This window comes from Gorilla gorilla, chromosome 18 (genome assembly GCF_029281585.2).
Source record: "Gorilla gorilla gorilla isolate KB3781 chromosome 18, NHGRI_mGorGor1-v2.1_pri, whole genome shotgun sequence".
In the NCBI taxonomy this organism is placed as follows: Eukaryota; Metazoa; Chordata; class Mammalia; order Primates; family Hominidae; genus Gorilla; species Gorilla gorilla.
Window position 1 is genome coordinate 120,080,027 of NC_073242.2, and position 21,034 is coordinate 120,101,060.

At 50.8% G+C, this 21,034-nt stretch overlaps 1 protein-coding gene across 6 annotated transcripts in view; it reads left to right on the forward strand.

The window, feature by feature from the left end:
- The first annotated feature begins 10,384 nt into the window (after window positions 1-10,384).
- Window positions 10,385-21,034, forward strand: part of SPG7 (SPG7 matrix AAA peptidase subunit, paraplegin) — a 54,789-nt gene continuing 44,139 nt past the window's right edge. For 2 of the 6 annotated variants that reach the window (XM_055364546.2, XM_055364545.2), the window contains exons 1-3: window positions 13,981-14,205; window positions 15,372-15,474; window positions 17,970-18,059. In XM_055364546.2, the coding sequence (XP_055220521.1) occupies window positions 14,023-14,205; window positions 15,372-15,474; window positions 17,970-18,059 (376 nt within the window). In that variant the 5' untranslated portion in view covers window positions 13,981-14,022. Of the gene's footprint in view, window positions 14,206-15,368; window positions 15,475-15,562; window positions 15,690-17,969; window positions 18,060-21,034 lie in introns of those variants that run through there. The other 4 variants (XM_004058150.5, XM_019011877.3, XM_019011876.4 and 1 more) reach the window with 4 other exon arrangements.

The following is a 21,034-nucleotide window of genomic DNA, read 5'->3' on the forward strand; positions in this document are numbered from 1 at the left end:
GGGAGGGCCAGGTGGCCAGCACAGCCACAAGGGGCCATGGTGACAGCTGCTGGAGAACCAGCATTGCCACAGTCTCCAACCTGGAAATTAAATTTTTATGGGACATTTCATTAAGGGCAATTAATTTGTAAAACATTCTGTGGGCCAAAGCAAACCTCTCAGATCTACAAAACCCTGATCTGGAGCCCCTATGGGGGGCATGCTCAAATAGTTGGCCAGGATGCTTGTGTCCTTTAACGCTGTTCCCTGGGCCCCACTCTAGAGATTCTGATTGAGTAGATCTGGAGTGAGATTCAGAAGTGTGCACACGGCCGGGCGCGGTGGCTCATGCCTGTAATCCCAGCACTTTGGAAGGCCGAGGCGGGTGGATCACCTGAGGTCAGCAGTTCGAGGCCAGTCTGGCCGACATGTTGAAACGCTGTCTCTACTAAAAATACAAAAATTAGCTGGGTGTGGTGGCAAGCACCTGTAATACCAGCTACTCGGGAGGCTGAGGCAGGAGAATCGTTTGAACCCTGGAGGCAGAAGCCTGGGCTACAAAAGCAAAATTCCATCTCAAAAAAAAAAGTGTGCACCCAAGGTGGTCCAGGTGCCATCTATGAAAAACACTCCTGGAGTCATCTTCTATCTCCAGAGCATCCCAGCCTCCTCAGTAAGGCCTGGTCCTTACAGTGCCCATCCCGGGATGCCTCCATTGCTGCTTGCAACTGTGTTTACTATAACTCACCCCGCCCCACCCTGAGCTCTCGAATTCATCCAGCAAACATTGATTTGGGGCCTACCACTTAGCACTTACTGACCCAGGAGCTGTAGATTGAGCTGTGAACCCGACTAAGTCCCCAACAAAAAGCTCTTAAATTCTCAGGTGTCTTTCTTCCCTGAAAGAAGCTAATTGTTCATTGAACATCAGCCACATGTGGCTCCAGGAAAGACCCGGTGCTGTTTTGTGTAGCCAAACACTCAGGCACTGCCTCTGACGATGCTCTCCCAGATCTGGTACGCCCATGGGGAAGAGCCCAGCGCCAGGCAGTGTTGGACAGCCACCCTTCTGGGAAGGGATGTGCAGACCTCATTTTGCCCCTAAGTAAAGGCTTGCAAAGCTACTCCATAGTCCTGCTCCCGCATGACACCCCACTCTCTGCTGTGGACCCACCAGCAACTGCGTGCACAGTGGGACCCTCTGCCCCTTCCTTACAGATGGGCCAGAGGTCATGGTAAAGGGAGGCAGCCCAGCCCCCTGCATTCTTTCTGCTTCCTCTTCTCCAGAAGTGGCAGAAATGGGCGGAGCAGGCCCACCTCTGGCCTTTCCCTTCTGCCTCCTCCCCCTGGCCCTGTGGTGAGAACTGACAGCTCAGTCTGAGTCCAGCAGGCCTGGCCTCAGCCCTGTGGTCAGCCCCAGCTTACCAGCATTCCTAGCTTTAGGATTTGGAACCCAAGCTCATTTCACAATAAACTGTGATGTGTCTTGCTTCCCAGTTACCGTAACTGTGGGGTATCACCTTCCAGATCTCAAAGGCAGGAGGTGCTGTGGGATGAAACGATATTCAGATATTCTTGGAGCCCCTGACCTCGGGTCCATTAAGCTACACCCCAAATTTTTTTTTTTTTTTTTTTGAGACAGAGACTAGCTCTGTTGCCCGGGCTGGAGTGCAGTGGTGCGATCTCGGCTCACTGCAGCCTCCACCTCCTGGGTTCAAGCAATCATCCTGCCTCAGCTGCCCGAGTAGCTGGGATCACAGGCGCCCGCCACCACGCCCGGCTAATTTTTGTATTTTTAGTATTGACGAGGTTTCACCATATGGGTCAGGCTGGTCTCGAACTCCTGACCTCAGGTGATCCACCCACCTCAGCTCCCGAAAGTGCTGGGATTACAGGCGTGAGCTACCACGCCCGGCCAATTTTAAAACTCTAAACTCTGTACTTTGTCGGTAGCCCTATCAATTGCAGTGTCTATTGTCAAATACTATTTTCTGTTCTATTTTATCCCCAATTTTTATTGTGGTAAAATACACGTAACATGAAATGTACCGTCTTTCTTTTTTGTTGTTGTTTTTCTTTTTTTTTTAGAGACGGGATCTCACTCTGTCCCCCAGGCTGGATTGCAATAGTATGACCAAGACTCACTGTAACCTTAAATTCCTGGGCTCAAGGGATCCTCCCAGCTCAGCCTCCTGAGTAGCTGGGACCACAGGTGTGAGTCACCACACCTAGCTAATTTAAAATTTTTTATTTTTAGAGACTGGGGGCTCACTGTGTTGTGAAGCTGGTCTCGAACTCCTGGCCTCAAGCAGTCCCCCAACCTCGGCCTCCCAAAGTGCTGGGCTCACAGGCGTGAGTCACCGTGCCCAGCCTCATAACATCATGTTGTAAACCTCAAATATATATAAAATGTATTGAAAAAAGGTAAAAAGCTAGCCTTTTTTTTTTTTTTTTTTTTTTGGAGACAGAGTCTCCCTCTGTCGTCCAGGCTGCAGTGCAGTGGCATGATCTTGGCTCACTGCAATCTCTGCCTCCCGGGTTCAAGCAATTCCCCTGCCTCGGCCTCCTGAGTAGCTGGCACTATAGGCATGCACCACCACGCCCGGCTAATTTTTTGTGTTTTTTAGTAGAGACGAGGTTTCACCATGTTGGCCAGGATGGTTTCCATCTCCTGACCTCGTGATCCACCTGCCTCGGCCTCCCAAAGTGCTGGGATTACAGGTGTGAGCCACTGCGCCTGGCTTTTTTTTTAAATTTGAGACAGAGTCTTGCTCTGTCACCCAGGCTGGAGTGCAGTGGCTTGATCTCAGCTCACCACAACCTCCAACTCCCGGGGTCAAGTGATTCTCCCACCTCAGCTGCCCGAGTAACTGGGATTACAGGCACCCACCACCTTGCCCAGCTAATTTTTTTATTTTGAGTAGAGACTGGGTTTCTCCAGGTTAGTCTGGCTGGTCTCAAACTCCCGACCTCAGGTGATCTGCCTACCTCGGCCTCCCAAAGTGCTGGGATTACAAGCATGAGCCACCACGGCCAGCCAACTTTTAAAAAGTCATATTAGGGCCGAGTGCAGTGGCTCATGCCTGTAATCCCAGCAATTTGGGAGGGCTAGGCGGGCAGATCACCTGAGTTCGGGAGTTCGAGACCAGCCTGGCCAACGTGGTGAAACCCCATCTGTACTCAAAATACAAAAATTAGCCGGGCACGGTGGCACATGCCTGTAATCCCAGCTACTTGGGAGGCTGAGGTGAGAGAGTTGTTTGAACCGGGGAGGCAGAGGTTGCAGTGAGCTGAGATCGCGCCGTCGCGCTCCAGCCTAGGAGACGAGACCAAGACCTTGTCTCTAAATAAATAAAATTAAATTGTGGCCGGGCGTGGTGGCTGACTTCTGTAATCCCAGCACTTTGGGAGGCCAAGGCGGGTGGATCACCTGAGGTCCAGAGTTTGAGACCAGCCTGACCAACATGGAGAAACCCCGTCTCCACTACAAATACAAAATTAGCTGGGCGTCGTGGTGCATGCCTGTAATCCCAGCTACTCCGGAGGCTGAGGCAGGAGAATGGCTTGAACCCGGCAGGCGGAGGTTGCTGTGAGCCGAGATCACACCATTGCACTCCAGCCTGGGCAACAAGAACAAAACTCTGTCTCAAAAAATAAATAAATAAATAAATAAATTAAATTAAAGTCCAGCTTTTAGCCGGGCACAGTGGATCATACCTGTAATCCCAGCACTTTGGGAGGCTGAGGCGGGCGGATCACCTGAGGTCAGGAGTTAGACCAGCCTGACCAACATGGTGAAACCCCATCTCTACTAAATACAAAAAATTAGCCGGGCGTGGTGGCAGGCGCCTGTAATCCCAGCTACTTGGGAGGCTGAGGCGGGAGAATCCCTTGAGCCCTGGAGGCGGAGGTTGCAGTGAGCGTAGATAGCACCATTGCACTCCAGCCTGGGCGACAGAGCAAGACACTGTCTCAAAAAAAAAAAAAGTAAACAGCTAGAATTTTAAAAAGTCATATTACCTACAGAGATACTTTTAATTCTTCCTTTCCAATTTACATGTCTTTTATTGCTTTTCTTCTCTTTTTGTTTTTCAGAGATTAGTTGTCACTGTGTTGCCCAGGCTGGTCTTAAACTCCTAGGCTCGAAGGAGCCTTCTACCTCAGCCTCCCAAGTAGCTGAGACTATAGGCGAGCACCTCCACAACCTGCACTTTTTATTTCCTTTATTTTAATTTTTTTAATTTTTTTATTTTTTTTAGAGACGGGGTCTTGCTCTGTCACCCAGGCTGGAGTTCACTGCAGCCTCAAACTCCTGGGCTCACTCAACCCTCCCGCCTCAGCCTCCCAAAGTATTAAGATCACAGGCATAAGCTACCACGCCCAGCCTGTACCTTTTATTTCTTTTTATTGCCTAATTATAGCCCTATCCGTTTTGGTGTCATTTTAAAGTCTAAATATATGATGTGTTTTTTTCTCAATATATCACATATTACATACTTATAATCCAACTGGGAAGGTTGGGAGTAAAAAAAAAAAAAAAAAAAAGTCGCCGGGCGCGGTGGCTCATGCCTGTAATCTTAGCACTTTGGGAGGCCAAGGTGGGTGGATCACCTGAGGTCAGAAGTTCAAGACCAGCCTGGTCAACATGGTGAAACCCGGGAGACGGTGGTTGCCGTGAGCCTAGATCACAGCACTGCTGAGCGAGACTCCATCTCAAAAAAAAAAGAAAACTTCTCAGGACTTTTTCGTAATAAGGCTGTCATAATACTGCCTGATGTATTTTATGTAATGAATTGCAGACTGCAGAAAGCAGGGACTTAGCTGAGAAAATTAATCGTGCACTCATTCAGCAAAGGTTTCAGTGCCTGCTGTGTGGAGACACGGTTCCAAGCACTGCCGCAGTAGCAGGGAGGAAACAGAACGGACCTCAAACGCTGACCCAGCAAGGACTCCAGTCTCTGCCTTGTGGATGCGTAACTGGCGCATGATGTACCAGAAACTCCTGTGTGTGGTTGTATCCGGTGCGTGACACAGTACTCTCTCCAGCTGCTCCTTGGATTTGGGAAGCAGCCGAAGATTTACGGGCCATGGAAGCTCCTTCTATCCCTGGAAATCGGCCCTTGGGAATTAAGCTGAGTTATGTGGTTAAAGCCGTCATGACAGCCATCCCCTGGCTGGGCCAGTTCTGGGAATAACTGTAATGCTTATACTACAGGATGGCCAATTCAGAACTTCTTACTAGTGCTGAATTCAATAAAGGTTTAGTAACACATTTCTCAAATCCTTAACAGTACTTTAGGACGTCTCAGCTAGAGAGGGCTTGCAAGGGATTATTATTTTTTTATTTTTTATTTTTTTTGAGACAGAGTCTCGCTCTGTCGCCCAGGCCGGAGTGCAGTGGCGCCATCTCGGCTCACTGCAACCTCCACCTCCCATGTTCAAGCGATTCTCCTGCCTCAGCCTCCTCAGTAGCTGGGATTACAGGCACCCGCCACCATGCCTCGCTAATTTTCCTATTTTTAGTAGAGACGGGGGTTTCACCATGTTGGCCAGGTTGGTCTCAAACTCCTGACCTCGGGTGATCCACCTGCCTCAGCCTCCCAAAGTGCTGGGATTATAGGCGTGAGCCATGAGTCTCATATGACAAGTTCCCTTTTAAAATGCATAAAATCACAGATACCTTTGTCTGGAAAAATAGGTTTTTTTTTGTTTTTTGGGTTTTTTTTGAAATAAGGTCTCTATCACCTAGTCTGGGGTACAGTGGCAAAATCAAGGCTCACTACAGCCTTGACTTCCCAGGCTAAAGCAATCCTCCCACCTCAGCCTCTGGAGTAGCTGGGACTAGAGGTACACGCCACCACCCCCAGCTATTTTTTTTTTCTTTTTTTGTGCAGACAGGGTCTCACCATGTTGCCCAGGCTGGTCTCAAACTCCTGGGCTCAAGCAATCCTTCTGCCTTTGCCTCCCAAATTGCTGGGTTAACAGGCATGAGCCACTGCACCCAGCCAGAAGATATTAATAACATTTCCAGGAAATTTAACAGATAATGTTTCATATGTTAATGAGCAGGAGTTATTGTGGGAGGCTGAGGTGGGAGGATTGTTTGAGACTAGCCCAGGCAACATAGCAAGACCTCAACGCTACCAAAAGTAAAAACTTAGCTGGGTGTGAGGCTTGCCCGAGCCCAGGAGGCCAACGCTGCAGTGAGCCGTGATCATGCCACTGTCCTCCAGCTTGGGAACAGAGCAAGACCCCATCTTGGAAAAACAAAACACCACAGGGAGAGCATAGGTGCTCAGTGTCATATGAATTAATACATTTTGTTACTGAAACCCAGTTTTACTTTGCAATTTTAAATTTTTTTCAGAAACATTAAAGAATATATTTTGTATGAGTTAAATATAGAAATGCTACTGGCTGTTCCTGAGTTTTAAATTACTGTCAGTCATTCCTCAGTGGTCCCATGCACAGTCCCCATGCTGCAGGGAGGCCAGCTCCTCTGGGCCTCGTGGAGTAACGGTGTTGCTTAGCCCATATCCTCCTGGACAAGTGCTTCGGTTCTTCCCTTTACCAGTAAAGTGTTGCAAACGTAGTCTATCGAGTTTGTTCTATTTCATCTGTTCTGTTTACGAAACTGTAACTTCATATAGGACTGCCTTAGGGCTGAAGTAAATAAACTGTCAAGCTAAATAAAACATAAAACAGCAGGGACAGGCCGGGTGCGGTGGCTCCCAGCACTCTGGGATGCCAAGGTGGGCGGATCATGAGGTCAGGAGGTCAAGACCATCCTCGCTAACATGGTGAAAACCCATCTCTACTAAAAATACAGAACATTAGCCGGACATGGTGGCGCGTGCCTGTAGTCCAAGCTACTTGGGAGGCTGAGGTTGGAGAATCGCTTCAACTCGCGAGGCGGAGGTTGCAGTGAGCCGAGATCACGCCACTGCACTCCAGCCTGCATGACAGAGCAAAATTCCATCTCAAAAAAAAAAAAAAAAAAATACACAGCAGGGACGGGGATGGTAAACCCAAACTGCATGCTTTCGTTCAAGGTTTCAAGGTGTGTATAAAGCAAAAGTACCTGTCCATCCCCAGATAATCTTGAACTTAACCTGATCAGCCCTTGTGCTCCCCAGCCAAAGCTCACTGAGCATTCCAGAAACCAGAAAGGCATGCTGGTCTCTGGAAGGCTGCTGAAAGCACCCCAGGAAAATCCCAGCACCAGCCCAAGTCCACTCATGTGGTTCTGTTTGTCCATGGGTCTGCGAGGTGAGGAGGTCTGAAGTGGGCCAGCCGGGGTTCAGATTTTATGTAGAAATGACCACCTGTAGCTGGGCACGGTGGCTCACGCCTGTAATCCCAGGACTTTGGGAGGCAGAGGCGGGTGGATCACGAGGTCAGGAGATCAAGACCATCCTGGCTAACACGGTGAAACCCCGTCTCTACTAAAAATACAAAAAAATTAGCTGGGCATGGTGGCAGGTGCCTGTAGCCCCAGCTACTCGGGAGGCTGAGATGAGAATGGCATGACCCGGGAGGCGGAGCTTGCAGTGAGTCGAGATTGAGCCACTGCACTCCAGCCTGGGCAGTAGAGCAAGACTCCGTCTCAAAAAAAAAAAAAATGAAATGACCACCTGTTCCTTGTCAAACCAGCCCTTTAAGTTACAACAAAAAGAAAGCCCTCCTCCTGCTCCATGTCCACACTGAGCCTGGTGTCTGCGGCCCTGTCCTGCCGTTTCAGAGGCCGGTCTGGAGACTCACCCTCATCCCCTTCAGCAGCTGGGCCACCAGCAGCCACATACTGGCCTCTGCTGGCTTCTCTCTTCCTGGCGCTGCAGATCAGAGAAAGCAGCCCAGAGTGGGCACCAAGACACCCCAGGCTTTACTGGATCCTCTTGGAGAACCAGCCCCATGCCTCGGTCCTGCCAGGATCCTTACCTTCTGGCACTGCTGCAAAAGCCTCCCTCCTCCCTGGCCTCACATTCCCACCTCTGGCCTCTCTAGAGTCCATTCTCTCAGCAGCCAGTCATGCTTTTACCACAGACTTTATTAGTCCTCAGCAGCACTCCCCCTCGGACTCTCCAGCATTCCCTGGCCGCTCCCCACTCCCCTGCTACCTGCCCCCTCCCAACTGGCCACACCCTGGCCATCAGTTAGTTGGACTGCAAGCTTGTCCAGTCCAAGAGACTAAACGGTCCAGTCAAGCCACTCCCAGATTCCTGACCCTCAGAAACAGAGTGAGATAAGCATTTGTTGTTTTAAGTTGCCACGTTGGCGAACTTGGAATGCACTGCCCAGGGCTGTGGGGATTCCCGTCACGTGTAGAGGACATAGGCTGTCCCTTCCAGGTCCTTAAACACCTGTCCAAAGTCCCACACCCAACAATCTAAGGAAACGCTGAGGAATACATGATTATTTAGTCACGCTCAAATTCCTGTACAGGTTTCTTGCTAGTAGAAACGGACTTTCCGCCAGGCGTGGTGGCTCATGCCTGTAATCCCAGCACCCTGAGAGGCCGAGACAGGTGGATTGCCTCAGGTCGGGAGTTTGAAACCACCCTGACCAACATGGAGAAACCCCGTCTCTACTAAAAATACAAAATTAGCCGGGCGTGGTGGCGCATGCCTATAATCCCAGCTACTTGGGAGGCTGAGGCAGGAGAATCGCTTGAACCCGGGAGGTGAAGGTTGTGGTGAGCCGAGATCGAGCCATTGAAGTCCAGCCTGGGCAACAAGCAAAACTCTGTCTCAAGAAAAGAAAAAAAAAAAAAAGGAAAGAACTTTCCATCTTCTTTTTTTTTTTTTTTTGAGACGGAGTTTCGCTGGAGTACGATGGCACGATCTCAGCTCACAGCAACCTCCACCTCCCGGGTTCAAGCCATTCTCCTGCCTCGGTCGGCCTCCAGAGTAGCTGGGATTACAGGCATGTGCCACCACGCCTGGCTAATTTTGTATTTTTAGTAGAGACGGGGTTTCTCCATGTTGGTCAGGCTGGTCTCAAACTCCAGACCTCAGGTGATCCGCCCACCCTTTTTTTTTTTTTGAGGCGGAGTCTCACTCTGTCGCCCAGGCTGGAGTGCAGTGACGCGATCTCGGCCCACTTCAACCAACACCTCCCGGGTTCAAGCGATTCTCCTGCCCCAGCCTCCCAAGTAGCTGGGGTTACAGGCGCCTGCCACCACACCCAGCTAATTTTCTTATTTTTAGTAGAGAGGAGGTTTCACCATGTTGGCCAGGCTAGTCTCCCAACTCCTGACCTCAGATGATCCACCCACCTTGGCCTCCCAGAGTGCTGGGATTACAGGCGTGAGCCACGGCGCCCAGCATTTTTTTTTTTTTTTTTTTGAGACAGAGTCTCACTCTGTTGCCCAGGCTGGAGTGCAGTGGCGCGATCTCGGCTCACCACAACCGCCACCTCCCGGGTTCAAGCGATTCTCCTGCCTTAGTCTCCCTCCTGAGTAGCTGAGATTACAGGCGCCTGCCACCACACCCAGCTAATTTTCGTATTTTTAGTAGAGACGAGGTTTCACCATGTTGGCCAGGCCGGTCTCCAACTCCTGACCTCAGGTAATCCAGATCCAACCACCTCGGCCTCCCAAAGTGCTGGGATTACAGGCGTGAGCCACCACGCCCAACCCCATCTTTTAAAGAAGAATAAAATCTGGCTGTACATGGATGAGTAAAGCCCAGTTAACAAGTGATATGAGAAGAAACTGTTTCCTAAGAAAGAGCTTCAGGAAGAAAATGTACTAAAATTTACAGAGATGAACTTGTTTATTTTCAAGCATTCCACAAGGTAACATGTTTTATGTAAGACATCCTCATATTCAACACATACCTTATTGTTCTGCCTGACTTCGCTTCAGCAGGAGGAGTCGCCGTGGGGGCAGCTTTGGCCATCATTATGGGTGCTGCAGTCCAAGAGCTCTGGAGGCCAGGCTAACTGCAAAAGCAAATGTGCTTAAAAAAATTTTTAAGTTTAGTTGCTGCCAAATTTGGAAAGAAGCAAATATGTAATTATTTGTCCAGATATTAATAAGGAAGCCTAGATTTTTTTTTTTTTTTTTTTTTGAGACAGTCTTGGCCTGGCGCGATGGCTCATGCCTGTCATCCCAGCTACTCGAGAGGCTAAGGCAGGAGAATCGCTTGAAGCTGGGAGGCAGAGGCTGCAGTGAGCTGAGATCGCACCACTGTACTTCAGCCTGCGCAACAGAGTGAGACCTCGTCTCATAAAAAAAAGACAGGGTCTCACTCATCACTTAGGCTGGAGTGCAGTGGCACGATCTTAACTCACTGCAGCCTCCACCTCCCAGGTTCAAGCAATTCTCATGCCTCAGCCTCTCGAGTAGCTGGAACCACAGGCATGTTGCCACCATGCCTGGCTAATTTTTTTGTATTTTTAGTAGAAAGAGAGTTTCGCCGTGTTTGCTAGGCTGGTCTTGAACTCCTGACCTCAAGTGATCCGCCTGCCTTGCCCTCCCAAAGTGCTGGCATTGCAGGCGTGGGACATAGCACCCAGCCAGAAGCCTAGATCTTTTTTTTTTTTTCCAGATGGAGTCTCTGCCTCCCAGGTTCAATCGATTCTCCTGCCTCAGCCTCCCAAGTAGCTGGGATTACAGGCACCTGCCACCATGCCCGGCTAATTTTTTCTATTTTTAGCAGAGACTGGGTTTTACCATGTTAGCCAGGATGGTCTCATCTCCTGATGATCTCGTGATCCACCCGTCTCAGCCTCTCAAAGTGCTGGGATTACAGGCATGAGCCACCGCCCCAGCCAGCCTAGATCTTAAAATCAAAAAAAGTCCCAAAGATCAACTTCTGTCTCCGGAATGTTAAACGTTACTGTTTGATAGATGAGGCAACTGAAGTTTGTAGAGCACCTTGCCTGAAGCTTCAGCCGACAGCAGGAATAAGGGACAGAGCCTAGAATGCTTCTGCATCAACAGGGAACAAAGGCATGGGGCCTCCTCTCTGTCCACCTTCCCTTCCCACAGCCCAGGCTGAAAGGGCTGCCCTAGGCGCTCCTGAGGCCTCCTCTCTTATGGGGCTAGAGCTGAGGGAACCTGGGGTTGGTAGCCATCCAGAGACCTAAGGCGTGCCCTTACTCAAACCAGGAGTCACCAAGAGACTGCCTATAGAGAATAGGCGGGGAAGGGAAGTCACACCAAGTCCAAGTGCAGAGTTCAGAGGGCTGAGGAGGGGTGACGCGGAAGTACAAATGAGCAAGCAGCAGTTAGGAAGTGTGCCAAGTCCTGACGTGCAGAGTTCAGAGGGGTGACACGGAAGCACAAATGAGCAAGCAGCAGTTAGGCAGTGCAGGAAGAACACACGGGCGGAGAAGGGAAAGCGAACGTCCTGCTCTGCTGCAGGCTATGAGGGGAAAGGCAGACCCGGGAGCCCACTGTCCTACGGATCCTTCTTCTTGAATCCAAATCATGCAGCAAAACAAAAACAAAACCCCCAAACCATGGGGCACCCGAATCCTTAAACAAAACCCCTACTGCTTGAGGCTACGTGAGCCTCTGCTGCTGCCGCCACTACAGCGGGGGCTGAAGCTGAGAGCTGAGAGTCACGGTTCACCTGTAGGGCCTGGGATGCAGCCAGCCTTCAAAGCACGGTCGTTAGAGATGAGTTTGAATAAATGCATAAATACTCTGTTCCCATATCCTCATTTCCCATGACGTCCCAGTAATAACTCTGGATGCCAAGGCTTCCTGGCTCGTCAGTTGCCCTCACACACATTTATTGCATTTTATCTTCATAACCACCCTGTGGGAAACCCAAGGCTGATATTAGCCTTGCTTTGCAGATAATTATCATCCCCATTTTACCGCTGAGAAGATTGAGGCTTGAGGAAGTTAATAACTTGCTTGAGGTCATAGGCCAGAGGAGACAGAACCCAGTGTTCTTTCCCCAGAGGAGGCCTCTTGCCAACACCCCACACTGCTTCTGATGAATTGCCAGGAAACAATTTTAACTTATCTGAAACAATATTAATAGGACTACACTTAAACTCTTCCCAAACACATCCAAATGTGTGCCCTCACCCTCTCTCCAGCCTTGTCCCGTGACCAACCCAACCAAACTTCCGAAAGGGTTTTTTGTGTTCTAGGAAGTGACCGAGCCCCACAACCCTTTATGCCTGTGCGTTCAGAGGATTTGTGACCTTTTTTCTTTTTTGAGATGGAGTCTCGCTCTGTCGCCCAGGCTGGAGTGCAGTGGCGGGATCTCGGCTCACTGCAAGCTCCGCCTCCCGGGTTCACGCCATTCTCCTGCCTCAGCCTCCCGAGTACCTGGGACTACAGGCGCCCGCCACCGCGCCTGGCTAATTTTTCGTATTTTTAGTAGAGACGGGGTTTCGCCGTGTTAGCCAGGATGGTCTCGATCTTCTGACCTCGTGGTCCGCCAGCCTTGGCCTCCCAAAGTGCTGGGATAAAGGGCGGGGACGGGGAGAGGGAGGGGGAGGGCACCGCGCCCGGCCCACCTGGTGTCTTTCAATCAGGGAAAGAAAAAATAGTGGAGGAGGAAACGGCAAGGTTGGATTCATTGCGAAGGCTGACTGTACAATAAGAAGCAAAAAGAAAAGCGGTTCAGTTGTGAAAATCAGTGTCAGCCCTGGGTGTAGGGGAAGGTCCTCTCCACAAACCAACAGAACACCTCCCCAGCCCTGAGCACCTCTGCTGAGGCACCCGGCCCACTGGAGGGCTGAGGGCAGATAACCACGATAACTGAAAACACTTTCCTGAGCGTTTCAGGGCTGAGGAAGAGGGAGGATTACACGCAGCCCACTGGCTTTGCAACCTCGTCTGTAGTGGTGGAGTGAGTGCAGGTCCAGAAACAAACCAGACCGGCCTTGAAATTCTGCCCTAACTTCAGAGCTGTCATCCTAGGCAGGTTACTTTTAATGCTTCTGAATCTTTCTTTACATGTAAAATAGAGGTATTGCATTCGCTGCACAGGGTTGTGAATATTACATGGGTGTTCGACACGGAGCTAGGCACTCGGTGATGTTGGCTGTCGTTACCGGCATTCACTGTTACGAATTTGCGGAATACAGAAAAGCATAAAAATAAATTGGTCACCCTCATCCTACCTCTGTAACAGACCATCTAGTCTTTGCTTTTCCTACTCAACAAGCTTTCCAGCTCTTGGCGTCAGCTCTAGACCTAAGGCGGACGGAGCAAGGGGTCGGGGTGGCGGAGGAGCCCGCGCGCCTGGGAGCCCACGAGGGACCCTGGCCGGGCCCGGAGGGCGGACCCTGAAGAGAACAGAGCCTCTTCCTAGGCTTCCAGACGGCGCCTCCCCGCTTCCTACGATGGGCTCGCGCAGCGGCCGGGGCAGGACCGAGGCTCGAAGCGCCTCCGAGGTGAGCCAGTCCGAAGGGACAGGACGGAGCGCTCCGAAGTCAGAACTCTGCGGGACGAGCTCTGCAGACGCCTGCCAGGCCGCGCCGCGCCGCGCGCTCCCTCCCTCACGACCCTCCTCCTCCGGGGCTGCCCCCCCTGCGGCGACTGCAACTTCAGTCCTCGTCCTCGGGCGGCTCAAGACGCAGGAAAACCGCCCCCTTCCTGCGCTCCTCAGACCCGAAGGGGCCCTCCCGACCCGAGGCCTCCCGCGCCGCCCTCCTGAGCGCGGGCCTCTCCTCGCAGGCGGGATTCCGGCCCGCACCATCCGCACTCGCCTGTGACCGAACCCTGCGGGTGACGCCGGCTGCCCGGGCGTGAGGCCCCTCGGCGCAGGCGGAGCACGACCACGTAGCCACGACCCGGCCGGTTATTCACCCGCCAGGCCCTGGGAATACAAGGCCGGCTTCAAAAAAAACCAGGGCACCCGCGACCTCCTCGCAGACGCGCGCCCCCGTACCCGGGCCTCAGGCAGCCACGAGGGAGACGGGCTCAGGATCGGGGATGCGGCAAGCGGCACCCGGGCGCGGCGGGGCGGAGCTGTGGGGGCCGCGCAAGCGCCACGTCAGGCCCCGCCCACCCCGCCGCGCAGGCGCCGTGTAGCGGCCCGCGGATCACGCAGGCGCGGCTTTCAGGCCAACATGGCCGTGCTGCTGCTGGTGCTCCGTGCCCTCCGCCGGGGTCCAGGCCCGGGTCTTCGGCGGCTGTGGGGCCCAGGCCCGGCCTGGAGTCCAGGGTTCCCCGCCAGGCCCGGGAGGGGGCGGCCGTACATGGCCAGCAGGCCTCCGGGGGACCTCGCCGAGGGTGGAGGCCGAGCTCTGCAGGTAAATCCCCGCGGCGTCCGGGCCCCACCTCCCGCCCGGCTCTGCTCTGTAAGGCCCAGCCCGGCGGGGCGGGTCGGAGGCCGCCTGGCCCCTGCGGCGGGGGAGCCTGCGCCTGTGGGCCCGCGGATCCCCCAGCTGTGGACCTCGGCGCGGAGCGACTGTTGGGGCCCTGGAGCGTGGGCGCTGGGCGGGCCGGGAAGAGGCAGGGCTGGGATCCGCGCAGTCCTCGGCGTGGACTTTCCCAACCCGTCTGTTGTGTGTGGATGTTCTCCGCCTGTCTCCCTCGCGTTTTAAAGTGGAATCCAGTAACGGTTTCTGGCGTAGCACTAATTTACAGTCCGCGCCTGTGGATCGATTCCGTCACCAGGAATTCCAGCGCCTTCCAGTTAGGGTGGTTATTGCGGAGTAGGGGGCCCAGAACGTTTCTGTGTCCGCAAAATACCCTGTAGCTGCATTTTGCTGTTGTCATGTAGCTCGGCACGTTATTGATACAAAGTCATTGAGCACCCCCTGTAGTGCGGCCTTGTTTCAGGTTCTGCTAAGGATAGGATAGCATCTCCTCCCGAAAACCAGACCTTGTGTCCTTGAGCTTTTGGGCTGATGTTTTTTTCTCCTAGCCCTCGCCTAGGAGCGTAGCCCACAGCTTTTAGGTTGTTGTTTATTCGGTTATTTTTGAGACAGAGATCTCGCTCTGTCGCCCAGGCTGGAGTGCAGTGGCGCGGTTTGGCTCACTGCAACCTCCGCCTCCCGGGTTCAAGCGATTCTCCTGCCTCAGCTTCCCGAGTAGCTGAGATTACAGGTGTGCGCCACCATGCCCGGCTAATTTTTGTATTTTTAGTAGAGATGAGGTTTCACCATGTTGGCCAGGCTGGTCTCGAACTCCTGACCTCAGGTGATCCACCCGCCTCAGCCTCCCAAAGTGTTGGGATTACAGCCGTGAGCCACCATGCCTGGCCAATTACTGTGTTTTAACCTGTTTACTTGCTTTTGACATTTTGATTTTACCTAAAGCTTTGAAATATTGCTCAGACTATTACTTCGTATTTCAGGGCAATGTAGATATTACAAATAATTATATATTTGAACTTTTAAAAACGATTTTTAGTCTGCATTGCTTTGGTACTCTCTAACGTTGGTGTGACCTCCAGTATTTTTTTTTTTTTCAGAGCTTACAGTTGAGACTGCTAACCCCTACCTTTGAAGGGATCAACGGATTGTTGTTGAAGCAACATTTATTTCAGAATCCAGTCAGACTCTGGCAACTTTTAGGTATGTATCTGTTTAAAGAAGCAGCTGAGCATGACTGCACACTTATCGCCTCAGCTACTTGGGAGGCTGATTTTTTTTTATTTTACAGATGGGATCTCGCCCTGTTGGACGGGCTGGAGTGCACTACAATGGTGTGATCAGAGCTCACTACAGCCTAGAACTCCTGGGCTCAAGGGATCCTCCCCACTTTGCTTCCGGAGTAGCTAGGACTACAGGCGTGTATCATCACACTCGGCTAATTATTTTTTGTAGAGACAAGGTCTCACTTTGTTGTCCAGGCCCAAAGGGGCCTCTTTACTCCCTTATCCCCCAGTTGCAGAGCCTTGACCTCTTAGGCTCGAGTGATCCTCCCACCTCAGCCTTCCGTAGAGCCAGGACTCCAGGCACACACCAAAGTGCCTAGCTAATTTTTGGGGGGTATTTTTTGTGGAGGTGGGATTTTGCCACGTGTCCCAGGCTGGTCTTAAACTCCTGGACTCAAGCGATCAGCCTGCCTTGGCCTCCCAAAGTGTTGAGATTACAGACGTGAGCCACGGCATCTGGCCAAGTTGTCCTTTTTTAAAAAAATTCTGCTGTATTCCAGTAATTGGGCTGCTTGAAAAAGGTTTTTCATGTTATCTAGTCAGCTGCAAGAATGTTTAGTAAGGATTTACAAAGTGGCTACAGATGTTTTATACCCACACAATCACTAAAAATACCCTGCAAATAATTTGCTCTTCAATAAATCATTTAATGAAACCTCGTGACATTCTTTGGTCTCTCTTGGCTTTAGGTTAAAGAACCTGAAGGATTGACACCTCTCACTTTTATTTCACGCTCCCCCTTATGGAGTTGGAACAGGGAAAAAGTAAAATATTTCTGCTCCTAACTGACATTAAACAGCCTTGTGCCAACACATGGGTAGGGAGAGTGCCGTGCCCACTGGCCGTGCATCAGCAACTGGCTCATCTGCTGTCAGTGTTTAACGTCAGCTCACGGGTGCCTGTGGCTGTGAAACAGGAAGCACATGCTTCAGCCTCCTTAAGCCTGAGGTGACATGCAAGTGGCAACCAGGGTCGTTTCATTGGTGAACCCGTTCATGCCTTTATGAAGAAAGTTACATTTCAGGTCATGGTTGTGAAACTCTTTCCCTATTTTTATTATTTTTTATTATTATTTGAGATAGGGTCTTGCCTTGTTGCCCAGGTGCAATCTCTACTCACTGCAGCTTCAACCTCCTGGGCCCAGGTTCTCCTCCCACTCAGCCTCCTGAGTAGCTGGGAAGTCAGGCATGTGTCACCACGTACAGCTACATTTTTGTGTTGTTGTTGTTGTTGTTTAATTTATTTATTTATTATAATTTTTTTGAGACGGAGTCTTGCTCTGTCTCCCAGGCTGGAGTGCAGTGGCGCGATCTCCGCTCACTGCAAGCTCCGCCTCCGGGATTCCCGCCTTTCTCCTGCCTCAGCCTCCCGAGTAGCTGGGATTACAGGTGCCCGCCACTATGCCCAGCTAATTTTTTGTATTTTTAGTAGAGACGGGGTTTCACCATGTTAGCCAGGATGGTCTCGATCTCCTGACCTCATGATCCGCCCGAATAGGCCTCCCAAAGTGCTGGGATTACAAGGCGTGCGCCACTGCGCCCGGCTTTTTTTTTTTTAAGAGATGAGATTTTTTGCCCATGTTGCCCTGGCTGGTCTTGAATTCCTGGTCTCAAGCCATCCTCCCATCGGCCTCCCAGAGTGCTGGGATTACAGGCATGAGCCACTGCACCTGGCCTCCCCCATTTGTAAATGCTGATTTGTTCAGATTTTGAGACAGGTCTGTGTGAGGAGTGTCGTGCCGGCCCCTCTTGGTGGTGGCTGGGCTGCTGCTGTTGCCACTTGTCTGGAAGCCATTTGTGAGTCGGAGTCTTGCTCTGTAACCCAGGGTGGAGTGCAGTGGTGTGATCTCAGCTCACTGCAACCTCCGCCTCCCGGGTTCAAGCAATTCTGCCTCAGCCTCCCAAGTAGCTGGGATTACAAGTGCCTGCCAACACGTCCGGCTAATTTTTGTATTTTTAGTAGAGACAGGGTTTCACCATCTCGGCCAGGCTGGTCTTGAATTCCTGACCTCGTGAACCACCTGCCTCGGTCTCCCAAAGTGCTGGGATTACAGGCATGAGCCACCACGCCTGGCCTGTTTAAGTTCTTTTAAAGCAACTTCATATATTAAATGGATTCGTGATATTTTCCCAAATTTGTGTTCATGACTATGTTTTATTCCCTCACATTAGCAATTTAAATAGCAAAGATATTTAACATAAGTTAAAATAGTTTATTATTTTGTAATTAGGAAATACTGGACTAAGTGATATAGGATATGCTTTATTTCATATTTATAAATCTTATGGATATAAGTAGGTTTTTCAGATGGTTTCTGTTTTGCTTTGGTTATTTAGGAGTACACTGTTGTCCTGTATGCCTCCCCTGTGGTTGCAAAACTCAATTGTTACATCCTTTCTCTATTTCTCATAGGTGGTACTCTCTATTTTAACACCTCAAGGATGAAGCAGAAGAATAAGGAGAAGGATAAGTCAAAGGGGAAGGCACCTGAAGAGGACGAAGGTATATTCATCTGATGTTCTTCAGTCAGTGGCTGCCTCTGGCTATCTTTACATCTCTGTTCTCCTTTTAGCAAGGTGAAACCAGTCTGGAAAGTGGGGAGATGGGCCAGGTGCAGTGGCTCACACTTGTAATCGAAACGCTTTGGGAGGCCCAGGTGGAAGGATCACTTGAGGCCTATACCACATAGCGAGACCCTGTCTCACTACAAATTAAAAGGCTGGGCATGGTGGCTCACACCTGTAATCCCAACACTTTGGGAGGCTGAGGCAGGCGGATCACCTGCACCCTGGCCAACATGGTGAAACCCCGTCTCTACTAAAAATAGAAAATTAGCCGGGAGTGATGGCGCACGCCTGTAATCCCAGCTACTCGGGAGGCTGAGGCAGGAGAATTGCTTGAACCTGGGAGGTGGAGGTTGCTGTGAGCGGAGATCATGCCATTGCACTCCAGCCTGAGCAACAAGAGCAAAACTCCATCTCAAAAAAAAAAAAATTTAAATTTAAATTTAAAAAGACCCTATCTATACAAAAAGAAAAGAAAAAAATAATTGGCCAGGCGTGGTGGTGTGCACCTGTAGTCATAGCTACTCAGGAGTTGGAGGAGCTTGAGCCCAGGAGTTGGAGGCTCAGCTTCAGACTCACAGCCCCAGGGAGCAGAAGGGTCGAACTCAGCTTCAGGAATGCTTTGCTTTTGAATCCTTGAGGCCTCTCGCCGGAAATCAGCGTTGTAAGATGGACGCCCTGCTCAGCAGAGCTCATCTTTCTAGAAAGGCACCTGGCCTTGGAAGGTGAGTGAGGAACTGTCATGAGGACTTTTTTTTCCCCATGTTGCTTTTCAGGAAAGCTTTCAGGATGTGGAAATGATGGTTCAGCTATTGGATGAGGGGATTATTATTGTGAATTCAAGTTTAGCAGGAGTTTGTTTCAGGAGTGACGTCCTTCTTGATTGATTTTGGGTGAGACGCTGCATTTGCCAAGGCCAGGGACAGCTTTACTCTGTGCGAGAGGAGCTCTGACTCTCCCTACTGAGCTCTCGAGGGGAGGTCATAACTGCGGGAAGGGACACCAGTGTTTCGCAGGTGGATTCAGTTTAGGCGTTTCTGGCTTTAGGCTCATCTTCAGCTTACTGTTGGTTTTACATTAAGTGTCAGTGCTTACAGCCACTCAGAACTATCTTCTAAAAGACTTCTGAATCTTCATACAAAATTGTTCTGAATTGATTTCAGGGCTCTTCCCCTGTATACTTCAACATTTCAATAAAGTGTGTCCTTTGACTTTTTTTTTTTTTTTTTTTTTTTTTGCCATAATCTCCCTCTGTTGCCCCGGCTGGAGTGCAATGGTGCGATCTCAGCTCAATGCAACCTCCCCCTCCCGGGTTCAAGCAATTCTCCTGCCTCAGCCTCCCAAGTAGCTGGGATTACAGGTGCTCACCACCACACCCTGCTAATTTTTTGTTTTTTGTTTGTTTGTTTGTTTGTTTTTGAGACGGAGTCTCGCTCTGTCGCCCAGGCTGGAGTGCAGTGGCACAATCTCGGCTCACTGCAAGCTCCACTTCCTGGGTTCATGCCATTCTCCTGCCTCAGCCTCCCTAGTAGCTGGGACTACAGGCACCCGCCACCACACCCGGCTAATTTTTTTGTTTTATTAGAGACTGGGTTTCACCATGTTAGCCAGGATGGTCTCGATCTCCTGACCTTGTGATCTGCTCACCTTGGCCTCCCAAAGTTCTAGGATTACAGGCATGAGCCACTGTGTCAGGCCCTCTTTTTGTATAGTAGAGATGAGGTTTTGCCTTGTTGGCCAGGCTGGTGTCAAACTCCTGACCTCAGGTGATTCACCCACCTTGGCCTCCCAAAGTGCTGAGATTACAGGTGTAAACCACCGTGCCCGGCCTTGACCTTTCTTTTTTTTTTTTTTTTTTTTTTTGAGACGGAGTCTCGCTCTGTTGCCCAGGCTGGAGTGCAGTGGTGTGATCTCAGCTCACTGGAAGCTCCATCTCCCGGGTTCACGGCATTCTCCTGCCTTAGCCTCCCAAGTAGCTGGGACTACAGGCGCCCACCACCATACCCAGCTAATTTTTTGTATTTTTAGTAGAGACTAGGTTTCACTGTGTTAGCCAGGATGGTCTCGATCTCCTGACCTCGTGATCTGCCTGCCTCAGCCTCCCAAAGTGCTGGGATTACAGGAGTGGGCCACCGCACCCAGCCCTGGACCTTTTTTTTTTAACTTTTATTTTGTATTTATTTATTTATTTTTGAAACGGAGTCTCACTCTGTTGCCCAGACTGGAGTCCAGTGGTGCAATGTTGGCTCACTGCAGCCTCTGCCTCCTGAGTTCAAGCGATTCTCCTGCCTCAGCCTCCTGAGTAGCTGGGATTACAGGCATGCACCACCATGCCCAGCTAATTTTTGTATTTTCAGTAGATACAGGGTTTTGCCATGTTGGCCAGACTGGTCTTGAACTCCTGACCTCGTGATCTCCCCACCTCAGCCTCCCAAAGTGCTGGGATTACAGGTGTGAGCCACCACGCCCGGCTGACCTTTTTATAAAAAAAAATTTGCTGGGTAGGTGCGGTGGCTCACACCTGTAATCTGAGCACTTTGGGAGGCCAAGGTGGGATGATCACTTGAGCCCAGGAGTTTAAGAACCTCATTTCTATTATTATTATTACTATTATTATTATTATTATTATTATTATTATTTTTGAGATGGAGTCTTGCTCTGTCACCAGGCTAGAGTGCAATGGCACAATCTCGGCTCACTGCAACCTCTGCTTCCTGGGTTCAGGCGATTCTCCTGCCTCAGCCTCTCGAGTAGCTGGGACTACAGGCGTGCACCACCACGCCCAGCTAATTTTTTGTATTTTTAGCAGAGACAGGGTTTCACCACGTTGGCAAGGATGGTCTCGAACTCCCGATGTTAGGCGATCTGCCCACCTTGGCCTTCCAAAGTGCTGGGATTACAGGTGTGAGCCAC